General features: G+C 44.5%; 1 protein-coding gene across 2 annotated transcripts; it reads left to right on the forward strand.

Annotated features, from left to right (window-relative positions):
- Nucleotides 1–907: 907 nt before the first annotated feature.
- Nucleotides 908–11,895, forward strand: srsf6a (serine and arginine rich splicing factor 6a). 2 transcript variants are annotated; one of them, XM_060937133.1, is made up of 6 exons: nucleotides 908–1,057; nucleotides 2,520–2,704; nucleotides 5,592–5,707; nucleotides 10,406–10,608; nucleotides 10,936–11,013; nucleotides 11,085–11,895. In XM_060937133.1, exons 1-6 carry the CDS (start codon nucleotides 951–953, stop codon nucleotides 11,524–11,526), a joined length of 1,131 nt encoding a protein of 376 aa, XP_060793116.1. In that variant the 5' UTR covers nucleotides 908–950; the 3' UTR covers nucleotides 11,527–11,895. The 2 variants fall into 2 exon arrangements, with proteins under 2 accessions (XP_060793116.1, XP_060793117.1); XM_060937134.1 differs by having other exon boundaries at nucleotides 10,936–11,001.
- The last annotated feature ends 6,662 nt before the right edge of the window (nucleotides 11,896–18,557 follow it).

The raw sequence follows: 18,557 nt of genomic DNA on the forward strand, positions 1-18,557 counted from the left end.
CAATGTCTTGCCTTTGATTGTGTTCATTTTTTTTTTTACAAAAACAATAAAAATAATTTTGAAAGCAAAGAAAAGTAACATCTTTCAGGACTGATCCCGGATATTTCTCTTGTCTCAGATGCCGATCCAATGCTGCCTGCATTACTTTAAGAGAGTCTGGGTCGTAGTTTTCCCCATTTTCTTTCCTCACGTCTGCATAAAACTGCGATCGCACCTTGTCTAACTCACAGCATTCATACACCACTAGAGAGTCGTTTATTTGTCTTTCTGCGGCCCGTTTCTTAAACACGGGAAGCCAAAAATTCGTACTTTTTTTGGTATTTTCATTTTTGCTTGCAGCTTTCAATTGGTTTATCATTTCTTCGTCAAATATAGCGAAACGCGGCATTGCCGAGTCAGCAGAGTCAGCCATTTTGTTGACAAAATTTGCTAATTTTTGTAACCGTAACCAAGCAACAAACTAGCCAATAGCATTTCAGAAATACGGCCCCGTGTTAAGGAAAAAAAGCCCTCCTTGATTGACCAATCAGAATTGAGTAATTTGGCCCCATGTATTATAAGCTAGTTTACACGCTTTACTGTTTTGTACAACAAAGGTTTGTGGAAAGTTATTTAGATTTGAAAACTGAAAAACAATGAAAACTGATTAAAACTAAAGAGCAGAAAAAATATTTCTGAAAAAAAAATCTTATTAATAGTGTTATTTTTCGAGCTTTGTTAACTCTAACATCTAAAGCCCAAGACTTATATTTTGAAAAGTCTCCATTTTGGGAATAAAAACATAAAGCGAAACCATTTCATAAACCCGAAATGGATGATTTATGATTGCTGCATGTCAGCTGACTGTGGAGGGATGTCACGTGACTCCTCATATGTGAGGCGCTACATGTGCGCATGCGTGGTGTATCCCAGTCAGCTAGCGGCGCTGCTGTGGAGTCAGGCTGCCCGCCATGCCTCGCGTTTACATCGGCCGTCTGAGTTACCACGTCCGCGAGAAGGACATACAGCGGTTTTTCAGCGGCTATGGAAAACTGCTGGAAGTCGACCTGAAAAATGGGTAAATGACGAGAAGCTCTAATTAAAGTTTATTCTTATACAAACTAGCATACGGCTAGTAGGCAGTTAGCTTGCAGGTTAGCATAGCATAATGGCGGCGTTTGGTTTCGTCTTGTATAGCGTTCAGGCGTTTTTATTTGTTTGTGCGTTAAAAACTAGCTGCATCAAATGAAATATCGCAGTGGTGATGTGAAAGGCTTGTGTTGTGTAATATTTGCTGTTAGTTGTCAAAACTCGCCGAGCGTGGCTCGATTATTATTTTTCTCCTCAGTAGATCCCGCCTTCTGCATCCGGATTGGCTAGTAGTCCTGTAAAAGGTGTTTGTTCATTGGACAATAAAATGGATATGAATTGATAATCAATCATCACGTTCGGGACAGCCAATCATATTACAGGAGGCGGTACGAAATGAGATACTGATGGGAAACACTGAAATTCAGGTCTGATTAACAAGATCACGTGACTAAACAACTCAAGTTATTAGTTATTAATCTGCACTTTAATATCAGTTTAACTGTGTACGAAGAAGAAGCCTTTATTTGTCACATGCACGCTTCAAGCACAGTGAAATTCATCCCCTGCATTTAACCCATCTGAAGCAGTGAACACACTCGGAGCAGTGGGCAGCCACACCAGAGCGCCCAGGGAGCAGTCAGGGGTTCGGCACCTCAGCCCAAGGCCGCCCCATGTTAAGCTAAGTGCATGTCTTTGGACTGTGTGGGAAACCGGAGGAAACCCACGCAGACACGGGGAGAACATGCAAACTCCGCACAGAAAGGCCCTCGCCGGCTGCTGGGTTCGAACCCGGAACCTTCTTGCTGTGAGGCGACAGCGCTACTAACATACTAACGCATATTACTGCATACTAACACGCTGTTTATGCAATAATGCTTCAGTTTGTGTATTTATAGCACTTTGTATATCTCAGGGTTTGTGTCTCAATCTGAGTTGCTGTAATTTAGAAGTATAATTTTTTTTAATATAGATGAGGTTCTCTTTGTGGTTAGAAGTATGTGGGCACTCCCCTACTGCTTAAGTTCAGGTGTTTCAGCCACATCCGTAGCTAACAGGTGAATAAAATCAAGCATATAGTTATGCAATCTCTGTACATGATCACTGGCAGTAGAATGGGCTGTACTGAAGAGCTCAGGAACTTTAAACATGGCACTGCCACCTTTACCACAGTTCAGTTGGTGAAATATCTGCCCCCTGCAGGTCACATAGGTGTGATGAACAAGTGCCCCCATACTCTTGGCCTGTTTTTTTTTTTAAATTTGGTGTATATGGTGACCTCATGGGTGCAATCAATCAGGAACAAGCAGCACTCATAGCCATGATGCCAAGTACACTTATTTCTTGTTGGTATCAAAAACCATCCAGCTGGAACCTTTTGGCATTGTCAAATAAGAACCAAGTTCTGGTACTTTTGTGTAAGTGAGTTTGTCATATTTTGTGTTGTTTAGTTATGGCTTTGTGGAGTTTGAGGACACGCGGGATGCAGATGACGCCGTATACGAGCTGAATGGGAAGGAGCTGTGTGGCGAGAGGGTGATGGTGGAACATGCCCGAGGACCTCGGCGTGACCGAGATGGATATGGCGGCGGCGGAGGAGGAGGAGGAGGAGGTGGTTATTATGGAGGTGGCCGCAGTAAGTACAGTCCTCATTGTGAACAAACACAGCCTCGTAAAACACAAGTCATGTATATAGAGTAGCGAAAATCCAGGCTTACTTTGACTTTTGAATCCTCAGGTCTGTGGAGCCCATGTTCATATCAGTATGTGGGGGGGGGGTTTTGTTTGTTTTTTTAAATATATAGTGTTTATTTAAAACCTGAATGCAAGTGTGGGGTTTTTTTTGTTTGTTTGTTTGTTTAAAACCACTGGTGTGGATTTGTTTCTCAAACTGAAGTATATGAGACCCAGAGAACATCCCAGACTAGCTGTTGGTGCTGAAGTTCATGAAGGAGATACTGCGCTTTTTATCCTGGATTCAGTATGTTTCAGTTTGTGGATCTACATACTTAATGTTTGATGCTAAAAATAAACACGAGTGCAGTATCAAGACTATATTCTGTGATAGTTTGGGGTTCTCTAAAGCCATGAAATGCAGTATGAAGTTCATATGGTGTCCAGCTGATGACTGGGACATAATTCTGTTACATTTTTCCAGAAACGTTTTCTTTGATTCCTGAATCCTGTTGCAGCTCGGACCTTCAACAGTTCATATCAACTTTATGAATGTCCTGTAAACAGTGACGTGAAGGAACCTGTTGCAGTGTGTGTGTGATTAAATCCTCCTGAGACAGTGCTGAGCATTCCCTGAGCTCATATTGGCCTCATTTCCACTGTAGGGTTGAATGGTTCTGTGGCTGGAGAGCAGGAACGTTACTAAAGCACTAATAATGTTGCATTCCACTGAATCTGTAGTTGCGTGAATTCAGTGTTTTTTGTTTTGTTTTTTTTTAAAAGTGTTTAATCAAATCCTTTGTTACATTTTTAATGTTGTGGGACACCTCTGAAACAGGTCAGTTCTTGCTTGTTGTAGCAGCTATAAACAGATGTTCTCTCATTAACCCTGGGCTCGACATTTAAGGGTAGTCCGACTGTCCAGGACCACTAAATGTTTGGTCAGATCTGTATCTGCCTGTCTGATGGAACAAGTTGAATATTTGTTGGAAAAAAAAAATTACCATTTTTGTAGTAGTAATTCAAGAGTTGCATCAATAAAATTTCAAAACTAGTTCAATTCCCTCAGTGATCTTTTTTTTTGTTTGTTTTGTTTGTTTGTTTACGAAATTCTGAGGAAGCCGGGTACAGCAGCCGTGTGTAATTATTATTATTTTTTTTAAATAAAACAAAAGGAAACCATTTCATTGAAATTGGGGAAATGCTCAAATACCTCAATAAAAATATCTGTGGTGACTTCATTTCATTCAGACATTTAATTGTATTTTTCTTTTGTATGGTTCACATTAACCATCACAAATATCATAAAATATTTCAGGCGAAGTTTGCGACCGTGCCAAACTCACTCAGTTTGTCTTCATTCACAGCATGATTTGTCTCCTTTCGTCACATCCGACTCGTTTTCTTTAAATTAAATTATACTTCCAGTTTTACTGGATTAATCAGGATTTAATTTTATTTCCTCCAGAAGTTTTGAATTTGGGTGGCTCTAACTCTTAAAACTGCAGGTCAGGTAATGGGTTGGCACGCTCGTACACACCCACACCCCATAATGGGGCTTTGGATAGTTTCTGTTTATTGTTGCAGGTAAAGTGAGTCTTATTGAAAAACTGTCATTAAAGCATAATAATGATTCATATCCCTTTCATTGAACTAGTAAATGCGTAGGAATAAAAATGTTATGGTCAAGACAAGTGAAAACTCGCTGCTTGTCTGAGTGGATTAAAGAATTAATGTCGAGCTCTGGAAATGTTAAATACTAATCTCTTAAACATGTCAGGTACCCATGATTATTAAAATTCTTTTATCCAAAGTATCCGCTGTTGCTATAGAAACAGTAATGTATTACTTGTAGAATGAGCACGTTAATATAAACCTGTGATTTTAATTGACGACACCTGAGCCAATCAGAACCCAGGAGACACCGTGTCTGAGCCTACAGTGGGAAAGAAGCTTTGTTGCTGCGAATGAATGAATGAAATCTAACAGGGTGAATTAATGAATTAATTAAAACGCTTGATCACTTCTTCACTCGGCGTTTGGAAGAACGTGTACAGCATGTTGTGAAGTGTTGATATGAATGTCATGTTTGTTCTGATTGTAGCCCAGTGGAAACATATTTCAAAAGAAAGCACAATGGGTGATGAATGTCTGACTGCTAAAGCTGCCATTTTATTTCCAGTTTGATTGCCCCAGTATCAGAGTCCTCGATGTTTCAGTTTGAGACAGTCGAGTGGAGGCCGAGGCCGTGGCCGTGTTCGTTGTGGCTAAGATGACTGACTCCCTGACCGCTTTGGCCTTGGCCTTCACCTTACAATGTGTGTGTGACCTTTGCCCCTTGATGCTTTGGCTGACCTAACCGGAAGCCAAGATGACAGCAGCCTTTTGCCAATAGACCAGGGGTGATGGTGAGGAACGCTAGTTATTATGTTGTCGATTTGGAAAGGAAAAAGAAAAACCTCTAGCCAAAGATGTAAATAATAAAACTCAAACCAAATGTGTGAACTTTGGAGGTTCTGATTCAGGCTTAGTGATCAAAAGGAAAAACATGTCTTAATCGGAGAAATCTCTGTAACCTGAATGTTATTTTTCTCTAAGTTATGAAGCACGATAAAGCTGACATGGTTTTCCTGCAGACATTATGACCGTGTATGTGTGTATTTGTTTATATAGCAGTGCTTTATATCCCTGTTCCTAATAGAGGGAGGCAGCAGAAAGGCCTGAGTGTGTGAACAGGTTTGCGATTTTAAAAAATGGCGATTGCTGCTAGTGTATTAGACTCTGGAGTAAACGTGAAGGAGAGAATCAGCGCTCTGACGGCGGCTTCTCTTTCTCCTGTCTGTCTGAAGGTGGCTACAGCAGCAGGAGTCGATCAGGCCGGGATAAATACGGCCCTCCGGTCCGCACCGAGTACCGGCTCATCGTGGAGAACCTCTCGAGCCGCTGCAGCTGGCAGGACCTTAAGGTGAGGACGAGAACCTCAGGGTGCTGGAGGTCACCTACAGCTTCACAGGACGCTCCATAAACGCAAGTTATTAAACATTCAACAGGACGGATGATGAAAACCGGGATGTTTGGGAAGTTATTTTAAAATGTAGTTTACAAGTGCAACAGTTTTTTTTTTTTTTTTTTTCTGAAAAATACAAGCAACCGAGAGAGAGAGAGAGCGAGAGAGAGAGGAACATGATTAAAGTTATACTTGTAATGAATTTAACTGGCTGAGAAATCCCATTTGGAAATCTGACGTCTGGACTGGACGTCGGTCGTTTTAGACACTGTGTCTTAGAGTGCTGTGTGTGATGGGCGTGAGAGCTCTCCAGTTTTTGGAGGAATTCCAGTTTCTATGCATCTACAAGGGTCATTTTATGATATCAGTGTAAATTCAAGAGTTTTAGGTCAGGGGTTGATCTTGTTTCTGAGGGTTTACAGTGGTGCTTGAAAGTTTGTGAACCCTTTAGAATGTTCTATATTTCTGCATAAATATGACCTAAAACATCATCAGATTTTCACACAAGTCCTAAAAGTAGATAAAGAGAACCCAGTTAAACAAATGAGACAAAAATATGATACTTGGTCATTTATTTATTGAGGAAAATGATCCAATATTACATATCTGTGAGTGGCAAAAGTATGTGAACCTCTAGGATTAGCAGTTAATTTGAAGGTGAAATTAGAGTCAGGTGTTTTCAATCAATGGGATGACAATCAGGTGTGAGTGGACACCGTTTTATTTAAAGAACAGGGATCTATCAAAGTCTGATCTTCACAACACGTTTGTGGAAGTGTATCATGGCACGAACAAAGGAGATTTCTGAGGACCTCAGAAAGTGTTGTTGATGCTCATCAGGCTGGAAAAGGTTACAAAACCATCTCTAAAGAGTTTGGACTCCACCAATCCACAGTCAGACAGATTGTGTACAAATGGAGGAAATTCAAGACCACTGTTACCCTCCCCAGGAGTGGTCGACCAACAAAGATCACTCCAAGAGCAAGGCGTGTAATAGTCGGCGAGGTCACAAAGGACCCCAGGGTAACTTCTAAGCAACTGAAGGCCTCTCTCACATTGGCTAATGTTCATGAGTCCACCATCAGGAGAACACTGAACAACAATGGTGTGCATGGCAGGGTTGGAAGGAGAAAGCCACTGCTCTCCAAAAAGAACATTGCTGCTCGTCTGCAGTTTGCTAAAGATCATGTGGACAAGCCAGAAGGCTATTGGACAAATGTTTTGTGGACGGATGAGACCAAAATAGAACTTTTTGGTTTAAATGAGAAGCGTTATCTTTGGAGAAAGGTAAACACTGCATTCAAGCATAAGAACCTTATCCCATCTGTGAAACATGGTGGTGGTAGTATCATGGTTTGGGCCTGTTTTGCTGCATCTGGGCCAGGACGGCTTGCCATCGTTGATGGAACAATGAATTCTGAATTATACCAGCGAATTCTAAAGGAAAATGTCAGGACATCTGTCCATGAACTGAATCTCAAGAGAAGGTGGGTCATGCAGCAAGACAACGACCCTAAGCACACAAGTCGTTCTACCAAAGAATGGTTAAAGAAGAATAAAGTGAATGTTTTGGAATGGCCAAGTCAAAGTCCTGACCTTAATCCAATGGAAATGTTGTGGAAGGACCTGAAGCGAGCAGTTCATGTGAGGAAACCCACCAACATCCCAGAGTTGAAGCTGTTCTGTACGAAGGAACGGGCTAAAATTCCTCCAAGCCGGTGTGCAGGACTGATCAACAGTTACCGCAAACGTTTAGTTGCAGTTATTGCTGCACAAGGGGGTCACACCAGATACTGAAAGCAAAGGTTCACATACTTTTGCCACTCACAGATATGTAATATTGGATCATTTTCTTCAATAAATAAATGAGCAAGTATAATATTTCTGTCTCATTTGTTTAACTGGGTTCTCTTTATCTACTTTTAGGACTTGTGTGAAAATCTGATGTTTTAGGTCATATATGCAGAAATATAGAAAATTCCAAAGGGTTCACAAACTTTCAAGCACCACTGTACAACGTGTGTGGCTTTTGGTACTGGCCGCTTCGTTCCTGCTTCTCGGCTCAGTGTCAACGCTGCTGATTGGTTGGTTGGGGATAATTTTGACGAATCGTGGATTGTGACGGATCATCGATGCTTGCTTGTGATATTGCAGCAATTAGAGTTGGATTCTTCCATTTAAAAAAAATAAATTTAGGTGGTCGTGGAGAGAAGAATAAATGGTGCTGGAATTACCAGGTGACCAGGACGAGGAAGTGATCTGACCCTAACTGGGAGAGTTTATTAAAGATATCTGTCAGCTGGGTAAAGCCATCTCTGAACTTTACACATCCCGTTAACTCCAGAGCATGAGGCCGGTTAAGTATAAACGTGTGGGTGATTTTAGTCTGTGTGGGAATGATGTGCTGGATCTAGGCCTGCTTCTGTCTTGATGTGAATCCAGCCAGATCTGGGCATAAACCTCCAGTACTGCCAGCTTCCCAGAGTCAACTCACGTGTTCTACAGAATTGTACATATAGGTTCAAAAATATACATACGCTCACTCGGATTATTAATTCAGTAGCACTGAACGCTCCAAAATGTCTTAGCTTGCCAAGGCCTCTTAACTACTTGTTAAGCTGGGCATACACTGCGATTTTTGGCCCGATTTTGACACGATTTTCACTTGTGCGACTATTTTGGAGATCGGGCCAAATTTTGGCTCAATCGTGCGTCTCAGATCGTGTAGTATACATGGGGTAACGACAAGCGGTTAACACCTCACGACCTCCTCCCGATCGATCGGATGAAAATCAAACCTGTTTGAAATCCTGAGCATCGGATCATGTAGTGTGAGAACAAGAATCGTAAGCTGCGTGCTGTTTACCCCTACGATTCACTTGTACAGTGTGAGCAGCAGCTGAATACCACGATTTAAAAAAAATCGCAGTGTATGCCCAGCTTTAGTGATCGTAACAGGGTTTTTTTTTTTTAATTTTATATTTGTTACTGGATAAAACATTTGAAATGTAAAGACTGTGATGTTAGATGTGGGTTATCCTGAAGGATTCAGCTGTATGTCTTTGTGGAAAGTACTCTGGTCTATCGGACTCTGCACACAGCAAGTGTTAACAGTTAAATACTTCAGAATTCACTTCTGCTAAACACAGCTACATTCTGTGCAGATTGTTCAAACTATTAATTTATCATACTGAATAGGTTTGCCTTACATGAAGATGTATTGTTAAAGTTTGTGTGTATGTATATATATATATATATATTAATTACACATTACACACAGGCTTTCGTCTAAACGGGGGAACGCGGCGCTGCGCCCTCTTACTCTCGACGTGCGCCCCCTTACCGACTCCGTGAAAACATCCCAGCAACACCACATGACAATGTGTCTGATCATCAAATACGTTATAATTACTCCAAAAATATTCCAATCATAGTAGATACACCACCAGACGGTGCAAAAACAATCCGAATTGGCGTTTTCCAGACTGAGGTGCCATGTTGTTTACTTGTCGCGGCTACTCTCGCGAGATTTGACATGGGTTACATACAAGGTCAGTTGACGTGTAGAGCGAGATTTCTCGAGACTGAATGACCTTTCACCCACCGGCACGGGAGCTTTTGACAGAAGTAGTTCGCGAGTTGTTTTTGTTGACACTTGGGCATTTAAAGATGTCATCCCGCGGCACGAAACGGAAGAAAGCCAAAGACTGTCCGGGGCAGAAGACGATTACTTCTTTCTTTTTCAGTGTTGACAGACAATTTGTTACAATTTCCCTCTCAGATAGCCTCAGAATGTCCCATTGAAGCATTTTTCAAAGGCTTTGCACGGCGGGGGGGGACAACCGGCACCATCTCCCTCACTCCCTCGCCATGGTGAGCGCCCTCATACTAAATTTTTCTAGAAAAAACCCTGAGATAGATAGATAGGTGTGTGTGTGTGTGTGTGTGTGTTATCCTCTTGAGTAATGACTTAAATTTACAAACACTTTCTTTGGTCTTACTGAACCTGGATCAGTTTTGGGTATAAAAATGCCAGGAGATTTCACACCTGCATGCTGCAACTGTAAAATGTTTGGCTTCTCCTCCTTGAAACCCCTGCTAGGGTGTTGACCTTAGACCCCACTGGGGCCCTGAGTGGCTCCCGAGGCCCCGACATTCATTCTCAGACATTCGTTGCTCACTTTCATTTCAGGGTGGTTTTTTTTTTTTTTTTCTTTTTAGTCAGTCTTATCCCTGATATCAGATCCTATCCTGGGGGTGGAGCTTCATGAAAACTGCCAGGAAAGGGGGCGGGCTTAAGGAGTTTTTATATTTTAAAAATCCTCATTCAAATACCAAAAATCCACCAACTTCGCAGTTTTGAGATTTTACTCTTGAACTAATCTTATCCAAATGCACCTTTTTAAGAATTTATTCTTATAATACAGATACACCGCTGTTTGTTTCTTCATTTATAACCAAAATATTTAACGTTTCTTTTAGTTTGAGGTTCGGTTGCGGACTGATTGCTGATAAACCAGATCAAGCCTCTAACGTGTGTGAGACAGTAACGCTGAGCTGGGATGAATACATTGTGTTCTGGGTTTAGTTAAACTCTGTTTATCCGTACTGGGTTTAGTATTTATTTGTGTTAAGTGAATGTATGTTGTCCTACAGGACTTCATGCGGCAGGCGGGTGAGGTGACGTACGCCGATGCCCACAAGGAGCGCGCCAACGAGGGAGTGATTGAGTTCCGCTCTCACTCGGACATGCGCAGGGCTTTGGAGAAACTGGATGGAACCGACATCAACGGCAGAAAGATCCGGCTGATCGAGGACAAACCCCGCCGCCGCCGCTCGTACTCCGGGAGTCGCTCCAGGTGAGTGTGTGAACGCAGTGCCGTTTTCATTTAATGTTCAGGGTAAACAAAAACGACTGGACAGACTGGTATAGGAGGAGGAGGAGACTTGATGGGTGAGGTATCTGTTCTACATAAATTTACTGTAGATGGTAGGCGGAGTCTGGGGGGGGTTGGTTTTGTATTTGAGACGACTAGCTGGAAATGTTTAAATAATGCTTGATGTGTCCAATGCCGGATGGATGAGATGAATGTTTTTTGTGTGTTGGGATGGAGGATTCGTCCTGCTCACAACACACCCATGGATCTGCTCGCTGCCATATGAACGTCCCTCGTTTGTGTGTGCAGGTCTCGCAGCCGCCGGCATTCCCGCAGCAGGAGCCACCGGAGCAGCCGATCCCGAAGCAACTCCAGGTCTCGCTCAAGGTGTCATTTTCTCACTCCGGATTTCTCTTTAATCACTCATTCATCACTCTAACACTCGTTTCTCCCTCCAGGTCTCATTCCCGCCGGCGCCGCTCGCGCTCCAGATCCCATCACAAGTCCCGTTCCAGGTCGGCTCGCAAGTCCCACTCCAAATCTCCTTCCAGCAAATCTCGCAAATCTCGCTCTCGCACGCAGAAATCCCATAGCAGGTCCCGCTCTCGCTCCGGCGACCGCCAGTCGCGCTCCAAAAGCACTTCTAAAGTGAAGTCGGAGCACAGCTCTCGCGGCCGATCGAAAGAGAAATCCACAAGTAAGAAATCGCGCAGCCGCTCTGCATCACCCGCGGAGAACGGGAACGAGGAGCGAGTCAAATCCACCTCGCGCTCGCCATCTCCCCCGGTCGAGAAGAGCGGCTCAAAATCTCCGGAGCCGCGCTCACGCTCTCACTCACGCTCGAAATCTGGCTCGCGCTCTAAATCCAGATCCCGGTCCAGATCCGCCTCACAGGACTAACCCGCGTGTGTTGGAGTGAATTTCTGAACCGCACATCGTGATTCGGCTCTTTAATTGATTCCCAGTGGGTAGAGTAGATGTTCTCTACATGGCATGAAGCAGAAACGAGTGGAATTATGGATCATTATCATCAGTTCCTCTGTAAATGAGCATAGAATTATTATTGAATGACCTTTCCATGAGCTTGGATCGCTCGACGTGTCCCATATTCCCGAGTCGGTTCAGGAGGAGAAAGCGAGCAATGACGAGTGTTTGTGATGTTCGTCTCTTCAACTCGTAATCCGTTTGAGCATCTGCTGTTCATTTAGAACTTTTTAAAGTCATTTCAGTCCATTTTTATTGTACCTTTTATTAAAAGTCCTCACTGATGCTCTTCCTCCAGTGTGTGTAGTTTCTAACTCCATCTTCTGTCTATGGATGTGTGTGTCAGTTTCACTTTTCCCTCCTGCTAGAGTGAAGATCCATCTGATCTTCAGTTAATCACTCGGTGGAAAATAAGCTGTTTCCTCATCAAGAAAAGTTCTAAGTAGAGCCTGCTGAGGGCTAAAAACCCTGTCTGAAGAACTCTTGAGGAACCTTTGCCAGGATGCACATTCCTCATTATTCTAACTACACTTGGAGTCAAAAAAACCAAAGGTTAAAACTGGAACTCTGGAGGTTTCACAGAACCATTAAAGACTAACCCATTTAGCTTTGTGTTGAAGGGTTCTACATAATCAACTGAAGAACCTTTTGAGGAACTTTTTTTTTTTTAATTGGTACTGAGTAATCTGAGTTTAAGGGTTTTGTTATCCGAAAGGTTTCTTGGTAGAACCTGTTTTTCGGGTACCAGCTAACCCTAGTTATTCAATTATTTCCCTCGACGGTCCCTAGAACCTGCCAGATGTTTAAAGTTTAGCTAAAACTGCCTTTATCCACTCTTAAAGGCTTTTGGCTTCCAAAACACCTGCAGCCCTTTTCTTTCTGTTAGGCAAAGAACCCTTTTATAAGCGCACAGAACCCTAAAGGTTCTTGATGTCTGTGTGGGAGAATATTTGTAGGTGCTTTATAGGGCGGTTCTCTTACACATGGTTATTGAGTAGGACGTCTTGTCATTTGATAATCCTTTTATTTTGGGGTGGGGATTTTTTTTTTTTAAATAAATAAAATCTCCTGAGCCCCTGTCAGGAGTTTCAGTACTTTTTAACGGGATTATTAAGGAGTGTTTTGCTTTCAAAACAAGGTTCTACTTGTCAACCTTTTTTCTAATAGCTTTCTGTTGGAGGGCTCTTCAATAAAGCTGGCTTGTGCCTTTTATTTTTTTATTTTGGTCTCACAGCTATAAAGAACACGGGGTACATGTGTAAGCGTAGGTCTACACGGTTTTGATTTTGGGGCGTCTCAGGCTAAAGATGACCAGCATGGTGATATTTTTGGTCATAACTCCAAAGCTGTGGTTGTCTGTTGCTCTGTGTGATGGCGGTCTTCACGGATCTCCAACCACAGATGGACTGGGACTGTGTCAGCAGTTTAACGCGACGCCTCATGATGTGATTGCTGCTGTGATCTGAGACTACACACCAACCAATGGGAACGCAGCATGCAGTGACTCGCTGCTCAACGTAACTCTGGAGCTGAACCCTTTTCTTGCCATCGTGGTGCAGACGGTCAACGTTTTGTTCTTGTATATCGATGACGTGTCGTCTCCTACGTTGCAGCAGGAGGAATCGTCTCCCTGTCCACTCCACAGCCATCAGACTTGACGCCATGCCCGAGATTATGAGGTCCATGTTGCAGTGTGGTTTACAGTAAACTCTTCCTCTGAGTGAAATCAAGCTAAATATAAACAAACAGGTTCTAGAGTTTTAAGAGAAGTAATGAGGAGTAACTGAGTGTGTACAGCGCATACATGACTGACTGTACAGTGTTTTGTTGGATAATTTTAGAGTTCTTGGAACCTTTAGTCATAAACATTGTGGTGTCCAGGTTCTCCAACTCCCCTTTTAATAGAAACAGAGACAGCTGAAGACCCTGAGGGTCCTAGATTCCAGGAGCTTAATGTAAAACTTCACAGGTTCTAGGTCCTGCATTAAAGAGAGAATAATGAGGAATCATTTTCAGTTCATACACTGTTAGGAAAGAGATGTTCCTCTGTAAGGCAGTTCTGTATAGAACCTTTTAGCAGAGAGGTTTTTATTTTTAAATCCTGAAGTTACAGTACAGGTATTTAACAGATGATGTTATCCAGAGTGATGTACACCACACCCAGAGCAGCTTGGTGAGCAGTTGGGGGTCAGGTGCCTTGCTCAAGGGCACTTCAGCTATTCCTCCTGGTCCAGCGACTTGAACCAGCAGCCTTTTGGTCCCAAAGCTGCTGCTTGAACCATTAGGCCATGACTTCCCCATGCAATAAAACAACATGGAGAATTTTAGAGGTCTAAGAACCCTGAATTCAACAGTGAATCCTTAAAGAACGCTTTGGGAACTACAAAATATCAAGAAGCTAAAGATGGGTTCTAGATACAGTATTAGGAAAATAACGAGGAGTAATTTTGGAGGTTGTATCAAACACCCACTAATTAAAAGAAAACAGCAAAAAAGTACATTTCTTAAATTTAAAGATAATAAAATGGGACTGGATTAACTTCCAGAGCAAACATTTTAAATAAATTATTTTAAATAAAGTGTTCACGCCTTCAGTCTTTCATTTAAAACTTCATGAAATAGATTCACTTTTATTCTAACAGTTTATTTGATCGGGTTGCAGTTGATCAACTCTGATGTTTATTATTAATATTAATCAGTCGCCTTTAATGGTGAAGTGTTCATCCGGCACAAATACATCTTATTTAATTTATTTCTGAGGCAGAGTGTTGTGGGGTGAGGCGCATGCGCAGTAGGGCTCTCCCGCAGCAGGACGGAGCGCTGGTAAGAATAAACGCGTTTATTTCATTTTCAGCTCTTTACACTGGGACTGCTGGGATTTCTACACTGGGACTGCTGGGATTTCTACACACGGAAAAGAGATGAAACTGTTCATCATGTTTAATTTCTTTGCTCTGAAGGGAAAAAAGTAAACCCGACGGTCCGCCTTGTATTTCTTTATTTTATTTATTTATTTATTTATTGATTTAGCGGCTGAGGGATAAATTATGAATAATAATAATAATTAGCCATCAGGCTGAGGTGAGAGGGGGTTCGGGTCAGATGGTGTTTAAAAGCTTGTAATCAGCAGTGGAGTGTTTAAGGTTCTGTTTCCCACCGGATGCTGTGGTGATGATGATGATGATGAAGACGCCGTGAAATGATGGAGATGAAAATCCCGTTTATGGAAATAAATGTTATACACAGTGTTTACATCCAGGGCTTCAGATTTCCACATCCCGCCATTTTGCTTTTATAATTCTACACTGATTTAAAAATAAAAATCAAGAAACGGGATTTCAGTCCAAATCTCAGACAGCCATAAATAATGGCACCCCTATAGACTTTGGGGGGGGGGACTTTTATTCTTTTGGTTATTTACACTTATACAGGTTTGGGATTATTCTAAGTTAGTGTGTGTTAAATGTTTTAGGGAAATGTGCTTTCTTGCTCTCTGCAGAGAAATAAAGGCTGTAAAAGCTCTGACTGCAGCTGAGTGAGAGACAGTGGAGTGTAATTCCTGTCTCTCTGTTAGAGACTCGGCCATGATGGGGTTAAAAATGGACAGAAGAAAGTTAAAGGATGAAAAAAATCCTCTGCTGCCTGGAGCCCATCATAAAATCACCTCAGTGTCTGATGAAAACGAACTAAACGGAATAATTGTCAGAATAATCTCTCTCTCTGTGTCTTACCCCATCCCTGTTTTTTTCTTTCTGCTTCTCTCACTTTGTCTCTCACTTTATCTGCTTGCCCCTCTCTCTGTCTGTCTCTCTTTCTCTCTGTGTGTCTGTGTCCCTATCTCTCTCTCTCTGCCTGTCCCTCTTTCTCTATCTGCCTGTTCATTTCTCTGCCTGGGTCACACTCTCACTCTCTGCCTGTCACTCTCTCTCTGCCTGTCTGTCTGTCTGTCTGTCTCTCTCTCTCTCTCTCTCTCTCTCTCTATCTGCTTGTCCCAATATATCTCTCTCTGCCTCTCTCTCTCTACCTGTCTCTCTCTCTGCCTGTGTGTGTCTCTCTCTCTCTCTCTCTGCCTCTGTGTGTGTCTCTCTCTCTGCCTCTGTGTGTGTCTCTCTTTGTCTCTCTCTCTGCCTCTCTCTCTGCCTGTGTCTCTCTCTCTCTCTGCCTGTCTCTCTCTCTCTCTCTCTGCCTGTGTCTCTCTCTCTCTCTGCCTGTGTCTCTGCCTGTGTGTCTCTCTCTGCCTGTGTGTCTCTCTCTGCCTCTCTCTCTGCCTGTGTGTCTCTCTCTCTGCCTCTCTCTCTCTGCCTGTGTCTCTCTCTCTCTGCCTCTCTCTCTGCCTGTCTCTCTCTGCCTTTCTCTCTACCTCTCTCTCTGCCTGTCTCTCTCTGCCTTTCTCTCTACCTCTCTCTCTGCCTGTCTCTCTCTCTCTGCCTCTCTCTCTGCCTTTCTCTCTACCTCTCTCTCTGCCTGTCTCTCTCTCTCTGCCTCTCTCTCTGCCTGTCTCTCTCTCTGGCTCTCTCTCTGCCTGTGTCTCTCTCTCTGCCTCTCTCTCTGCCTGTGTGTCTCTCTCTCTCTGCCTCTCTCTCTGCCTGTGTCTCTCTCTCTCTCTGCCTCTCGCTCTGCCTGTGTCTCTCTCTCTCTGCCTTTCTCTCTGCCTGTGTCTCTCTCTGCCTTTCTCTCTGCCTGTGTCTCTCTCTGCCTTTCTCTCTGCCTGTGTCTCTCTCTCTGCGCCTCTCTCTGCCTGTGTCTCTCTCTCTGCGCCTCTCTCTGCCTGTGTCTCTCTCTGCCTCTCTCTCTCTCTGTGTGTCTCTCTCTCTGTCCCTCTCTCTCCCTCTCTCTCTCTCTCTGCCTCTCTCTGCCTGTGTGTGTCTCTCTCTCTGCCTCTCTCTCTGCCTGTGTTTGTCTCTCTCTCTACCTCTCTGTCTGCTTGTGTGTCTCTCTCTACCTCTTTCTCTGCCTGTGTCTCTCTCTCTCTCTGCCTCTCTCTCTGCCTGTGTCTCTCTCTCTCTCTGCCTCTCTCTCTGCCTGTGTCTCTCTCTCTCTGCCTCTCTCTCTGCCTGTGTCTCTCTCTCTCTGCCTCTCTCTCTGCCTGTGTCTCTCTCTCTCTGCCTCTCTCTCTGCCTGTGTCTCTCTCTCTCTGCCTCTCTCTCTGCCTGTGTCTCTCTCTCTCTGCCTCTCTCTCTGCCTGTGTCTCTCTCTCTCTGCCTCTCTCTCTGCCTGTCTCTCTCTCTCTGCCTCTCTCTCTGCCTGTGTCTCTCTCTCTCTGCCTCTCTCTCTGCCTGTGTCTCTCTCTCTGCCTCTCTCTCTGCCTGTGTGTGTCTCTCTCTGCCTCTCTCTCTGCCTGTGTCTCTCTCTCTCTCTCTGCCTCTCTCTCTGCCTGTGTCTCTCTCTCTCTCTGCTTCTCTCTCTGCCTGTGTCTCTCTCTCTCTGCCTCTCTCTCTGCCTGTGTCTCTCTCTCTGCCTCTCTCTCTGCCTGTGTCTCTCTCTCTGCCTCTCTCTCTGCCTGTGTCTCTCTCTCTGCCTCTCTCTCTGCCTGTGTCTCTCTCTCTGCCTCTCTCTCTGCCTGTGTCTCTCTCTCTGCCTCTCTCTCTGCCTGTGTGTCTCTCTCTGCCTGCCTCTCTCTCTGCCTGTGTGTCTCTCTCTGCCTGCCTCTCTCTCTGCCTGTCTCTCTCTCTGCCTCTCTCTCTGCCTGTCTCTCTCTCTCTGCCTCACTCTCTCTCTGTCTGCCTCTCTCTCTCTGCCTGTCCCTCTCTCTCTGTCTGCCTCTCTCTCTCTGTCTGCCTCTCTCTCTCTCTGCCTGTCCCTCTCTCTCTGTCTGCCTCTCTCCCTGCCTGTGTGTGTCTCTCTCTCTCTGCCTGTGTGTCTCTCTCTGCCTCTCTCTCTGCTTGTCTCTCTCTGCCTCTCTCACTGCCTGTGCCTCTCTCTCTGCCTGTCTCTCTGCCTGTGTCTCTCTCTCTCTGCCTGTGTCTCTCTCTCTCTCTCTGCCTGCCTCTCTCTCTGTCTGTCTCTCTCTCTGCCTGCCTCTCTCTCTCTCTGCCTCTCTCTCTGCCTGTCCCTCTCTCTCTCTCTCTCTCTCTCTCTCTCTCTGCCTCTCTCTCTGCCTGTCCCTCTCTCTCTCCCTCTCTCTCTCTCTCTCTGCCTGTCCATCTCTCTCTCTCTCTCTGCCTCTCTCTCTGCCTGTGTCTCTCTCTGCCTCTCTCTCTGCCTGTGTCTCTCTCTGCCTCTCTCTCTGCCTGTGTCTCTCTCTGCCTCTCTCTCTGCCTGTGTCTCTCTCTGCCTCTCTCTCTGCCTGTGTCTCTCTCTGCCTCTCTCTCTGCCTGTGTCTCTCTCTGCCTCTCTCTCTGCCTGTGTCTCTCTCTGCCTCTCTCTCTGCCTGTGTCTCTCTCTGCCTCTCTCTCTGCCTGTGTCTCTCTCTGCCTCTCTCTCTGCCTGTGTCTCTCTCTGCCTCTCTCTCTGCCTGTGTCTCTCTCTGCCTCTCTCTCTGCCTGTGTCTCTCTCTCTGCCTCTCTCTCTGCCTGTCTCTCTCTCTGCCTCTCTCTCTGCCTGTCTCTCTCTCTGCCTCTCTCTCTGCCTGTGTCTCTCTCTCTGCCTCTCTCTCTGCCTGTGTCCCTCTCTCTGCCTCTCTCTCTGCCTGTGTCTCTCTCTCTGCCTCTCTCTCTGCCTGTGTCTCTCTCTCTTTCTGTGTCTCTCTCTCTGCCTCTCTCTGCCTGTCTCTCTCTCTGCCTCTCTCTGCCTGTCTCTCTCTCTGCCTCTCTCTCTGCCTGTGTCTCTCTCTGCCTCTCTCTCTGCCTGTGTCTCTCTCTCTCTGCCTCTCTCTCTGCCTGTGTCTCTCTCTCTCTGCCTCTCTCTCTTTCTGTGTCTCTCTCTCTCTGCCTCTCTATCTGCCTGTGTCTCTCTCTCTCTGCCTCTCTATCTGCCTGTGTCTCTCTCTCTCTGCCTCTCTATCTGCC

Source organism: Neoarius graeffei, chromosome 13, assembly GCF_027579695.1.
Source record: "Neoarius graeffei isolate fNeoGra1 chromosome 13, fNeoGra1.pri, whole genome shotgun sequence".
NCBI classification, from domain to species: Eukaryota; Metazoa; Chordata; class Actinopteri; order Siluriformes; family Ariidae; genus Neoarius; species Neoarius graeffei.

Bases quoted from the DNA above. Each gene is read 5' to 3' on its own strand.
- srsf6a (XM_060937133.1), top strand. From the start codon at position 951: ATGCCTCGCGTTTACATCGGCCGTCTGAGTTACCACGTCCGCGAGAAG. The intron at 5,708-10,405 runs GTGAGGACGAGA...GTTGTCCTACAG, and splicing joins GCAGCTGGCAGGACCTTAAG to GACTTCATGCGGCAGGCGGG. The intron at 10,609-10,935 runs GTGAGTGTGTGA...TTGTGTGTGCAG, and splicing joins TACTCCGGGAGTCGCTCCAG to GTCTCGCAGCCGCCGGCATT.